The sequence below is a fragment of the Solanum verrucosum genome, unplaced genomic scaffold (assembly GCF_900185275.1).
Source record: "Solanum verrucosum unplaced genomic scaffold, falcon-dt-bn FXZP01000013.1, whole genome shotgun sequence".
Taxonomy (NCBI): domain Eukaryota; kingdom Viridiplantae; phylum Streptophyta; class Magnoliopsida; order Solanales; family Solanaceae; genus Solanum; species Solanum verrucosum.
The window spans coordinates 244,308-258,019 of NW_026020061.1; the positions used below are offsets into that span (position 1 = coordinate 244,308).

At 29.9% G+C, this 13,712-nt stretch overlaps 2 protein-coding genes across 2 annotated transcripts; one reads left to right on the plus strand and one right to left on the minus strand.

The window, feature by feature from the left end:
• Positions 1–2,928: 2,928 nt before the first annotated feature.
• Positions 2,929–3,981, minus strand: LOC125823378 (probable glutathione S-transferase). The gene is made up of 2 exons (XM_049502761.1): positions 3,588–3,981; positions 2,929–3,509 (listed from the first exon to the last, which is right to left on the minus strand). Exons 1-2 carry the CDS (start codon positions 3,894–3,896, stop codon positions 3,153–3,155), a joined length of 666 nt encoding a protein of 221 aa, XP_049358718.1. The 5' UTR covers positions 3,897–3,981; the 3' UTR covers positions 2,929–3,152.
• Positions 3,982–11,569: 7,588 nt separating this feature from the next.
• LOC125823399 (uncharacterized) lies at positions 11,570–13,111 on the plus strand. Its single transcript, XM_049502780.1, has one exon. It carries the CDS (start codon positions 11,570–11,572, stop codon positions 13,109–13,111), a length of 1,542 nt encoding a protein of 513 aa, XP_049358737.1.
• Positions 13,112–13,712: the final 601 nt, after the last annotated feature.

Here is a 13,712-nt window from a genome sequence, read left to right on the forward strand (position 1 = left end):
GAACAAATTTCTATCTATTATATAGAAGAGTGAAGACGACCAGGACGACCAAAGGTACTTTTGTCAATTTAATAAAATTTCAAGCTTAACTTAATTGTACATTTTGCATTGAGAGTATTGAACATTCCAAAACAATCAGCCAAATGTTATGTAATTCCCACTTTATCCACCATTAAGTTGTTGATTTCCATTGTCACACGTGTACAACACATTGGGATGAGTAAAAGAAATTAATGCAAAGTTAAAACATGGACCCCATTTTTGACTCCCTTCAAAGGTCTATGCATTCAAGACCACACTTTTTTTTTAAAAAAAAAATAAATAATTAATTTGAGTTCATATTTATTTTTGAATGTACTTACTACTTTTAATGAGATTTTTTTCATATTCAAAATTTAAATTCGAGGCCTTTTAATCATTTACTTTTTTAATCTGGTTCGGTCATGAAAATATAGTTTTTATTTTATTAAAAAAATGTATAATTAAAGTCGTGTTTGGTTAAATTTTATATAAAAATATAAATATATTTTTCTAAAATGCATAATATATAAATATGTCATTTAATTTGGTTTCATTTGACATCAGTGTCCTCCAATTTTGGATGTGCATAGTAGACACAAAAATTTGTATAGAAATGAACAAATAGACATATGTGTCCTACTTGACGTCCTACGCGGCGATATAATTCATGTCCTATGCGAGATTCTATGTAGTGTCTTACGTGAATTATGTCTCGTAGGACACGTTTGTCTACTTGTTCAACTTTATATTTCTATCTATTTTTCTATTCTATTATATAGAAGAGTGAAGACGATCAGGACGACCAGGGACACTTTTGTCATTTTACCAAAATTATCAGCTTAAAGCAATTGTACTTTCTGCTGTAAAATTATTGAATTTCCCAAATTATCCAACCAAGTTGCTATTATTATGATGGTCACATGTACTTTCTATCATGAAAAGCATAAAAATATCATAAGTAGCCGTACTATCTAAAAATGGTGGGACCCATTTATTAAATCAATTTATATTTCATTAACACCTTTACTTTTTGCACTAAAATAAATATAAAAGAAACAAACATGATTTAAAATGTATTAAAAAATAAAAATAAGTAGCCGTACTATCTAAAAATGGTGGGACCCATTTATTAAATCAATTTATATTTCATTAACACCTTTACTTTTTGCACTAAAATAAATATAAAAAGAAACAAACATGATTTAAAATGTATTAAAAAATAAAAACATTTACATAAAAATAAAAATTAATAAATTAAATGAAATTAAAGTAAACTAAGAAACTAACTAAATTTTTAAATAAATAGTTTTAAATTTTTGCGAATCAAATATTAAAGAGAAATAATAAGTATTTTGCGTGTTCAATTTACGTACATTAATGATAAGAATATTTTGATAATAGAATATTTTAAATTTTAAGATTAATCAGATTGTTTACTTGATTTACTTAATATTGCTATTCTTTTGTTTGAAATAGGAAGTTAAAAATCGGAACACATGAAAAATCAATACATTAATTAGAGAAGTAAAATTAATTTAAGTAGATTAATATTTAGAAAGAGATGACAAAAATAGCAAATGATTAATAGTAATTTTAAAAATTATGAATAAATTTTGGAATAAGATAAAATATTTGGATGAGGAAATCAATACGATATGTAATGATCTATGTATTAAAATATCATGCTAATTTAACATTTAATTCTAAATAGATTTTTTAAAACAGAGAAAATGCATTTATGTTTTCAGATTGTTTGAAATTTTTTCACTAAACTGATAAAAATAACAAAAATACTTGTTCCTATAAGTTATTGTGCATGAAAAAAGAGAACCAAAAACACATTTGTATCATGCTAATTATGTTCATTAAGACAAATTATGCATATATAGAACTTCATGTAATAGTGAAACATGTTTCTTAGTTCTAATTTTTATGTATGAGTGATAAATAAAAAATATTAATCTCTCTGTTTTAATGTGTTTGTTCTATATTGACTTGGCATGAAGTTTAAGAAATTAAGGAATTTTTTTGAATCTTGTGATTTAAATTTTAAGTATGTGAAATATAGTAAATGTCTTTTAATCTTGTGATCTTAAATAGGTTATGTGGAGTTGGAACTAAGAAAAGAAAAGGGACATTACTTTTTAATAGATTATAAAGAAAAATTCGACAAATTAATTGAAATGAATAGGATAGATTTCAAGATGATAATACATAATGATTCATGATTTTTATATAAGATATAATCCAATCTAACAGACAACTTAACTCTAAATCCTACTAAATTTGTGTCTTATAGTAATATAAATAAATAAATTGAATATTATACTTCAGAGTTTTACAACTTAAAAAATGAATCTACCCATCGCTAATATCAATTATACTTTAAAATACTATTGGGTTAATTTAATTTAATATGTTTATTCAGTATTCGATATTTATATTGGAGTTGCCCATTTAGATATAGAGCTTTCTATTAAGAATTTTTTTCATATCCAAAACTCAAAATTAAGATATTTAATTAAGGAAGGAGAAACACCATTCAATGCACTATATTCTTTTATGGTTATTTTTTGATATTTTTTAATACTAATTTTTTTACTAGGATCAATATTAATTAATGTTGATCAGAACGCTATAGAAATATGTTTTAATATTTGTCAAATAATGATTAATAATTGATCATATTGGGCCCGTATCACGGGCCTTAAATATCTAGTTATTTTTATAGAAATGGGATATTTAAAGTGAATTTGGGCGATTCATCCACATAGGAATATTTTTAAATACTTATATGATTGCAGAAATATATTTAATCGATAGTATAACGATGAATAAACTTAACTAAAACCTTTATTTTTGTCATGACAAGTCTTATTCCTAGAAAGCTGGCAAGATAAATATTTCTCTAAATGACAACTTTTATTCCCAAAAGGAAAACATAAACAACAATAACATATTTAATGTAATTTCACAAATAGAACCTGGAGAGGGTATTGATGTGTATGCAGCTTTACAGAGACCTTCAAAAGGTAGAAATATTATTTTTGATACACCCTCGACTCAAATAAAGTAAAAAAACTACTAACAAGTGTGTAAAACTAAATCCATAGAAAATTGGATTTAGATATTCATTTGGGAATAGCCGTAGCAGCTTGAACCCGAGACTTAAAAAAACCAAGCAACATTTCTCTGGACGGCATATTTTCCTTAACTTTGTCGCAATTTAGGTACTCATCCCTCCAAGCACAAAAATTAGGAAATTTTTCACTAGTCACGAGTACAACTCCAGTGGCTTCTTCAACAATTTCTATCCAAAATCCGACAAAATTGGCTACTATGTCAACAAATCCGATATTGTCTCCCCCGAAAAACTTCTTGTCCTTAAGTTCATTATCAAGAACTTTAAGGACCTCATAAGCTTCCTCTTTATCTTTCTCTTGTTCCTCTCCTTGGCTCCACAAAGCTTTCCACACCGCTGGTAAGCACTAAGAAAAATAATAATATTTTTTAAAATTTATGATCAAACGAGAGCATACATAAAAAATAATAAAAAAAAAAATAACCTTATCATCGAGGAACTTAGCCCAAAAACGAGCGATAGCTTTGTTATAAGGATCTTTAGGCAATATAGATGGTCCTTCAAAGGCTTCATCAATATACTCAATTATAACAAGTGATTCAGCAATGGGCTTGTCATTATGTAACAAAACTGGAATTTTCTTATAAACTGGATTGGATTTAAGAAGTAAAGGGCTTTTATTTTGTAAATCTTCTGTTATAAATTCATATTTTACCCCTTTTATCTTTAAAGCCCATTCAACTCTTTGACTAGCTGGACTCCCATTAACACCAAGCAATTTCACTCTTGACATATTTTTATAATAAACTTTTAGTTGTGTTGAAGATTTTGTTTTGGCTGTGTTATTGATTCTTTGGTGTTCTTTTATAGCTCGGTGAGAAAATGGGAGCGGATTGCTATGGACTTTGTGATATAATGTTGGAGTAGGTGCCAATTAAATGAATTTCTTGTTTGACTGGCCAATACAAAGTCGTGGAAGCTTCTTTTCATTTAAATATTGCTGTCTATTTTGGAAATTTCTAGAGACACATGTGACATGACTTGTTAACTGACGTTTGTATAATTTTTCTATTTTAATTTATATGATTTATTTCTTTTAGTTTGTTAGATAAAATTGATGTTTTTTAGTTGAGACTTTATAAATTTATTTACGTTTGCAAAATGAATTAATTGTAAGGTAAAATAAGAAAAATATAATTAATTTTATGTTTGTTTTATAAACTAGACAAATAATTTAATAATATTATGAACAATTAAGGGTTTGTTTTACTAAATTAATCCTCATCAATTCTAACTTGAAAAATACAAATCTGACTTAGTAATTTATATAATTATTTATTGAAAAAATAATATGTAAAGATAAATATTATTCTGTTAATTTGCTAAAATAAATAAATGTAATAATTTTAATATCTGTATCGGTCGTTATTTCCAATGCTGATGTAGAAGCCTTATCGTGCGGTACTTGTCGGCCTATATTTTTTTTTATTTGCAAAAAATATACAAGAAACAACTTCAATTCTAAATTTAAAAATTCCAAACAATAATATTTGATTTTCATGCCAAGTGCTCATTTAATCAGAATATTGTGATCTCCTATTCTCATAGAACGATAAAAAATTGTCATAAAGAAACAGACGTTGGACTTGACACAATCCTAATAGGTAGCTTATTAGTGAAAAATGACCCAAGATTATATAAAAAGACCAAAAGCCATCAAACCCATAAACGTGAATCTTCAACAATTCCTACCTTCTCATAGCGGAACTTAGCCCCCAAACACACAATTACTTTTATCACAAGGGTCTTTAGGCAATATAAATGGCAAAGTGACACATATTGGCTCTTATATTTCAACTCGAACCACCAAAATGTTAAGGTAGATAATAGATAATATATGTAAAAGTGATACATATATATTGGCTCTTCTTCATTTCTCATATCTTATTTTTTTTAAAATGCACGTGTCGAGCAACTAGTATGTTATAATCAGTAAAGAAGAAAAAGATGCACATACATTACACGTGACCTAAAAGAAAAGATTTGTCCTTGAGGCCTAAGTGTAACTTGAAAAAATGTCTATACCTTAAGGCCCAAAAGTTTCAAGCCCGAAGATGACAGCCCATTAGAAAGTTCATAGTATTAAAGCCCATGGGCCTATGGAATGATGAATTTGAAGTTTTGTGTTAAGTATCGAATTAAAACAAAAAATCTGATGAAGTATTAAACGATGACAATAAGGTGAATACTCTATTAATTAGTGCAAAGACAGAGGAATTAAGTAGACAAAATTGTATGAAATAACAAACTATTAATTTAAATTAAATGTTATGGTCATAGTTTATTTTATTTGTAATTCACATCTAACATCCCATTTTTTTGTCATATGATTCGGTATACAATTAGTCATTTTATACATTTCGGTATAAAATGCGTTTGTGTTTGTATAAAGCGAGATAAAAGTCTATATACAAATACATATATTTTTGTCATATACACTTATAATTATACAAATACAGATCTTATCATACAAATTACAATGTATAAATGAATTTATACAAAACCGAACAATTTGTATAAAGTTGGATGTTTGTGGTGAATTAAACAAATCAAAAGCTCCATAGCAAACATAAAATTTGCTATGGAACGCAATTATGCAAACTATAACTATAACATACAAATATGAAATATGATTTTTATGTTTGCTATATGTGAAAGTTGCGCTTGATTATAGTTGATATAGAGAATTATTTAGAATACTCATCAACTAGGTAATCATATGGTGTTAATATTTCTTTTAATGAAGAAAGTGATTTTATGAGATAATATAACTATTAATAGATCATCTTAAAAATCAAGTAGCATTCAAGACCTTTGCTCGCTTTAATAAATAAAAAAGTTTAAGTTAATAGAAAGAAGTATGTTACTCATAAATAATGTTCATAAAAATTAGTCTTGTTACTGTTAATGGTCCTCTAAAGGGAACATGTTCCTTAAAAATCGGAAAAATAATACCCTCGATGTGAATAGGAAAATCACGTTTCATAAGTTACATTTCAATTGATTGTCTCCTTTTCACCTCTTATTACAACCCCCACCCCAGAGCTTTCATATCCGTGTATGAAAAAATTCTGGTAGATATTGTTTTTCCTTTTATGAAACTTTACATGATGCGAATATGAATTAGTAAGTGCTTCAATACATATATGAAACACTGAATTTGAAACTAAAAGAAAAAGATGTAGTAGGCAGGTCCAGCAATCTATATCTCCAAAAGTTGATCTTCCTTTCCCATGTGATTAGAGATATATTAAAGCAGGGATGATGAATGATATAGATGTTTACTTTTATATTGATTTGAGATCAAATACCTTTGTCTAGGATGCTAGGTCACTAAAAATTAATTAAGCCTTGTGATAAACTTTTGTGGTGCAGTAGTGAGACTGTTTCTAAAGGTCTGGAGTTCGAGTCATGAGTATGGAGAAAATCCTGGTGGAAGCATCACCCCCGAATGGACCCGGCAGTGTGTGATCCGAATTTAATCGGGGTTTTAATGTGGACTCCAGACACCGGATGAAAAACTAAAAAAAACTAAAAAATCCTAATTTTTCACATTGAATGATACTAATGCCTTCTCTTTAGACACTACTTATATCACTTGTGACATTTAGTGGTCTTTCCACTCTCAATCAACTATAGCAAAATTGAAGAAACTCACATGTAGTTTGTCTGTAATCTTTTAGTATTTGTCATAGGAAATAGTGATGAATTTTTGAGGTATCATGAATTTGAGGACATGGCATATTGCTGGAACACATTATATATAAATTTATTTTGTGCTTGATCTGTCATTTCCCAACTCCCAACAGTTTTGGCTTTATATTTGTTCAAAAAAGAGAGGGAAAAAAGAAGAAGAAGAAGGAAGCCATCTAGATCTTTTCAGATTATTAGTAACTCACTATAATTCAACAATATGTTTTTTAGTTGAGATACTCGCACATTTTAGCATAGTGTCAAAGTTCAGACTCATTTAGTTCTTGCTTCACATGATATTAGGTATGCTGGCGAATTATTTATAGCCTAAATTATGGGATACGTGAATCAGTGATCTCTTTATAAAATTAACTAGATATTTTATGTATATATTTATTTTATTAAAATTAATATAATATTACCTGTTGATAATTATACTATAAAAAAGCTAAATGGTGCACTCGATTAAAGATTGAGTTCTTTAACTCGAAGCTAACACCTTTCAATTTTCTTCTAGTCCACAATATAATCTGTTAATGAATCTATTCTAATATATACATGAGAATCCAAATGAAATAATTTTTTCTTAAAAAGGTGAATTCCTTTACAAATATGTAATTCTTCTTCACCTCCTCAATTGTCCTAAGGAAGTACAAGAGAATGCAATAAATTAAAGAACTATATATGATTAATGAAATATCAAACAAGGGTTACAATTAGCAAAATATAATGAGGTGTAAAGATTTAAAAGTGAAAACAAATTATCTACATTCGACTTCATCATCTAAGGACAATTATTGATGAAGATTGCAGATATCGATTGAAAGTCAACCAAGCGACTAGTCGTAGACATTAAAATTTTGTGAGACTCTACATTCAATTCGAGTTGAGACTCTACAAAGTGTGTTTAATTTTAATTAGGATTTTTGGAGGCTACTTAACCTAGTTCATGCCTATATAAAGGCTACTATATTCGCATCTCGAAAATTCCATCACAAATTTATGGAATATCCATAAAGAGATCAGAATCTCAAATATTCCGCAAATTCATGGAATATTCATAAAGATATCAAACTCAAATCATCCTAGTTCGAGAAATACACCGTGCGGTCCTCGAATCATGGATAAATTTTATGAGAGAAGAATCAAGGGAGGAACATAATTATACCCACACTATTTATCAATAAAATCATGTTTCTTTCATATTGTATTTGTGATTTTAGTTTGTTTTCTATCACTTTAAAATTTGTTGCAAACACTGATAATAATATTCGAAGAGAAGCAAACAAGTGTATAGACTTTTTGTCAAATTAAGGCCATATACATATTGCATGCAGAAGATTTGTTTATATGGAAGAGATATTTGCGGAGTTGATTATTTTTTGAAAATAAAAATTTAAAGTGGTCTATAATTTGCTGAGTATTCGATGACGAAATAACACAAATATCTCTGATATTCAGTCTATTTTCATCAGCCAGCCGTACGCGCGTTAGCATGCTACATTACGTAGTTGATTGGATCAGATAGCCCTTACTACGGACAAGCAACCAACCCCGACACATCCAATTTCATTTCGATCAATAACTTGGAGATATGACTGAGTGGCTTAAGGCATTGGTTTGCTAAATCGATCTACAGGAAAATTGTAATATGGGTTCGAATCCCATTTTCTCCAATACGGAAATGAAACGGCTGGGCGGTTTTTTTTTTTTAAATTATTACATATTGTACTTAATTGGAATGAATTGTGATTAATTAATCTAAGAGCTATATTATGGTGGCAAATGACGATTTTTAACTTAGTTGGGGAGCATAATTTGTCTTCCACTATTATATTGTTGGAAAGTTGAGAATTTCTCCTTGACCTTGTTTGCCCAAATCATGAAATTGTCCACTCAATTTGACCAAAATTTAATAACTTTTTCAACTTGGTCATCATCAGTATTTAGCCCTTAAAAACAGAAATTAAATTATATTAACGTTCCAAATGGGGATTAATGATAAACCATTAATAATAAAACGTGTTTCATGCCTCTTTTCCTTCAAATGTCAGCGTATTTCCTCATTACTGAAACATATTATAATTAAATACTTAAATATATATATTTAGCCGTTTAATTTTTCTATAAGATGATCACACAATTCAACATGATATGAAAATAAATAAATAAATAAATAATAATAATAATATACTATACTATACGTGTTTTGAAAATGAAAAATAAATAAATCAAGTCCATATGCGAGGAGGCACAACCACACAAGCATATGGAGTTTTGAGATATTAAATCATCTGGACCTAATAATTTCGACGCAAAGCATAAATTTATATATAAAACTTTACTAGAATTGAAATCAATACTAGATATGAGCTTATAACTTTAAATATAATGTGTTTAAAACTACGACCCTTAAAGAGTTGAATTCGTAGAACTAAAATCCTCAATCCTATAAGGCATGTTAAGACGTACTAATATAATTGAATACTTAAAAAAATTGTTATTTATAACAAGCTTAAACGGATAAATGAGATAAAATATAAGAGATGACAAAGATAAATTAAACTTTTTAGTGACAAAAAGGTTTATGTGAAAAAATATTCTAGAACTCCTACACACTGATGACACCATACACAGATAATTACTTCTCAATAAATAAAATGGAAATGCATCTTATCTCAAAGACAACAAGGAGTCAACTTTAATTTTAGTCATCTACTAAAAAGATTAGATTCATTGGATTTGGCAAGAACAAATAGATTTAAGACACGTACTACATCCCTATCGCGCTTTAAAATCTATTTTCTCCCTCTCAAAAATATAAATGTCAACTTAGTAAAAATTACTATAAATATACTTGTAATTTACTTAACTATCTTTTAAAAATTGAACACTATTAAGAAGAAAAATTGAAAAAGATATACTAATGTTTATCTTAAATTCCTAAAATAACACTTAAAAATATTTATTTTTGTTGCTAAAGTCATGATTAACACATGGTTTAATTCACAAATAGGGTTTATCAACAAATGTCGGTACCATAAAATTGCTAGAAGCAAATTAATTAAAGGCACGACAAGACAGAAATAGGTTATTGGTGTGTTACCACATTATAATGTTCAACATTTCTTTTGACTTTTACTATAGTGGAGTATACTTTGCTTACTTTAATTATATTATGAGTAAATAATTTTCACTATCGAGTTGCATTATTAGCTTGCAGCCCTAGAGCTTACAAGTAGGGCGGAGTTAGAGGGGCGAAAGGAGGTCATCATCGGAACATGTCCTTAATACCTCGGGGATTTTTTCACTAAGTATTGAAATATGAAGGTTGTATGGATGTTTCACAAAAAAAGAAATATAGTTCACAACAAGCTAAGAATAATCAAGGAAAGAAAATAATCCTAGCTATAGATATTTCACTTCAAATGAATATATCTCTTGAACTTTCATTTTACTAAAAATTTAGTGCGTCACACACAAGGTAAAATTGGTAGTTGTTTATTAGGGTTTGACTTTTTTTTAAATTATTTTATATATATTCAATGACCCAAATTTTATATAGGCAAAAGGAGGGGAAAAAGTGTGGTTGAGATTTGAGAATGGCACAAAACTATAGAAACTACTATATTATATTATTTTTATTGGTTTTGTTTTCTTACTTGTCTAAGAATGTGCGGTGAGTTAATTAATTATATTTAAGCTATGAAGCTATATGGTGCCTCATCAAAATATTTATTTAAGCTTAGTTGGGGAGCATAATTTGTCTTCCACCAAGTGATGGAATGTTGAAAGTTTTACTCCATATATATCTTCACCCAAATCATGAAATTCCCACTCAATTAATTACATTTACGCACTTAGTTATGTCTCATTAATCATCATCATCCCTCCTAAATTAAAGCAATAACAAAGCAAATAACATCTTATTTATAATATTTAAAATATGAATTTCAGATGAATCTATGGGTAACACATTTTTCATGTGATGTAATTAAGGTGTGTTCAACCAATACGGGTAGTGGTGTAGTAATGAGGTTGCTTCATCTTTAACCGAGCCCTGGATATAGAAAAAATCTTGTTGGGAACGTCACCCCCAAATGGGCCCTGCAATGCTCGATCTAGATTTAGTCGGGGTTTCTCAATTATCAGATTTACTCTATTATGTATAAAACAAAGACAATTGTACATCAATAAAATGCAAGACTTACATCTAGCACTTTCACCAGTAAGGGCTCCAGACACCGGATAGAAAATTAAAAAAAAAGAAAAAGAAGAAAGTGTGTTCAATGCATAGTGGAAGATATTTTTAAATTTTCCCATGTTTAAAAAAAAAGAGAAGAAAGTGGTTACAAATTTTTAAAAACATTTTCTCTAAGAAAACAAATTTCTTTAAAGATTGAGAAAAATGACTTCCCTAATAAAAGTAAGAAAAAACAAGTTTTGGCGGAGCCTATAGATATTAAACCTATTATTTTTTTGCATGGGGAGCCAACGATTACATGGACAAAAAAGGAATTTGAGAAGTTAACAGTGAGACAAAATCTCCAATATGCTGTGGTAGCTAAATTTTCCTATGGACGTCCTGATCTATATGAATTGAGGAAGGCAATTCCGATCCAATTGGAAATTAAAGGACCATGTAATATTGGTTTCTTAGAGGAGAGGCACATACTGATTAGATTATCATTACTAGAGGATTATGCAACTTTGATGTCTAAAGCTTGGGAACTCAGAGTAAGGAATAGGTATTTCCCCTTAAGATTCTTAAAGTGGGATCCGTGGTTCAACCCAGAGGAGGAAACAACCATTGCCATTGCATGGATTTCGTTCCCCGGATTGCCAACTAATTTGTTCGATAAAGAATCCCTTTTTTCTTTGGCAACAACTGTGGGGAAACCTCTAGTGATTGACAAAGCCACTAATAACCAAACCAGACCTAGTTGTGCGAGGGTTAAAGTGGAAGTTGATTTGCTAAAAGAACTACCAAAAAGAATTCAAATCAATTGTATAGAAGAGGAGACGGGAACAGTCAAATCAAAATGGCAAAAAATCCACTATGATTATCTTCCGAGATACTGCACACACTGTAAAATTCAAGGACATGATTTACAGGGATGCTGGATATTACACCCTGAGCATAGGCCAAAGAGAGAAGAAAAGCAGGAAGATAAGAAGCTAAATGACAAAGGAAAAGAAAAAGAGGAGGAGGACAAAGGGAAACAGATACCAAACGTGAATGGAGTGTTTAAGAATGGGAAGTTGATTCATGAAAATTGGAACGTGGTTCAGAATAAAAATAACAAGAATAAGTTGCAGCATGACCTAAACCAGAAAGAATATGATACCCAGCAAAATCACAACAACAAGAATAAGGATCACAAAGATAATAAAGGTGACAAAGGAACGGCTATCACTAATAAATTTGAGACTTTAGTGCATCTCACAGATGATGAGCAAGATGGAGCAGAGAAAAATGCGGAAAGATCAACAAGTGATAGCAACCTTAAAGGTGAAGATAAGACTAAACAATGGGTAGAAGCAACTTTTGGCAAAAGTCATACTGCAGCAAAGATAGCCAACAGTCAAAGTGAAGATAACAATAACCAGAATAGCAAAAATATAGAAGATGAAGTAACCCAGAATACCGACAATATGGGGAAACAAAAGATACAGGAAGAAGACATAATACAAGAAAAGCAACAGAATACAGAGGAAACAATAGTTAGTGAGGCTACAAAAGACGATTTGCATATAATTGAAAAGGTGCCTGCAGATTCAGGCAGCCCACAAGTTGTGCTCACCCCCCAAAAATCACCAAATAATAGCTATCCAGCAACACAAGGAAATCAGGACCCTGCAAATTCAACAGAAACAGCTACATCAGTAGTGGCAGACACACATCAGGGTAATCAAGACAATAGCATAGAAACTCAAAGCAAAGACAGAGAGATAGATAGAATAGAGGAGAACAGTAGTCAGATAGGGGCAGAGAATCAGAATATAATAACAAATAAGACAGAAAGTCAACCACAAGGAGAGCATAAAAATGAAGTTCACATTGGAGATGATGATGAATTGGAGAACAGTGCAGTAGCAAATCAAGACAACAACAAAGAAGATCTATCTCCTAGACAAATAGCAAAAACAAAGAAAGAAAAGAAAAATGCTAAAGGAAGAGATAAAAGTGTACCTCCAAAGGCAACGGGAGGTATACTAACAAGGAAAGCTCATGCCAACACTATCTCTCAATGAATTGCTCACTTATATGGAATATAAGGTCGGTTAATTCACAACAGGCCTTTGAAAGGGTAGTAATATGAATAGGCAAAAACATTTTAACTTCATAGCCTTGATGGAACCTTTTCAACATTATAGACACATTGACATGTATAAATTATGGTTAAATATGGAAACAACTTGTCATAACTTAAATGGCAAAATTTGGTTATTTGTGGAGGATAGATTTCAGATGGAAGTACAGATGGACACAGAACAGTTACTATCATTCAAACTCACAGATATTGATGATGGACAGGAAATACATGTGACACTAGTATATGCTAGCACAGATAGATGTACTAGAATAGCTCTATGGGATGATCTATATACCATTGCAGCAACTATGACTAACCCATGGTTAGTAGGTGGAGATTTCAATGTGATAATTGATGATATGGAAAAGTATGGGGGATTGCCAGTACAATTTAATGAAACTGAAGACTTTATTCACTGTATCAATATTTGCCAGTTAACAGACTTGGGTTTCAAAAGAAGTATGTACACATGGTGGAATGGTAGATCAGATGCAGCCTGCATATTTAAAAGACTTGACAGATGCTTGGGTAATCAAGCT

Bases quoted from the DNA above. Each gene is read 5' to 3' on its own strand.
- LOC125823378 (XM_049502761.1), bottom strand. From the start codon at position 3,896: ATGTCAAGAGTGAAATTGCTTGGTGTTAATGGGAGTCCAGCTAGTCAA. The intron at 3,510-3,587 runs GTTATTTTTTTT...TATTTTTCTTAG, and splicing joins CTAAGTTCCTCGATGATAAG to TGCTTACCAGCGGTGTGGAA.
- LOC125823399 (XM_049502780.1), top strand. From the start codon at position 11,570: ATGTCTAAAGCTTGGGAACTCAGAGTAAGGAATAGGTATTTCCCCTTA.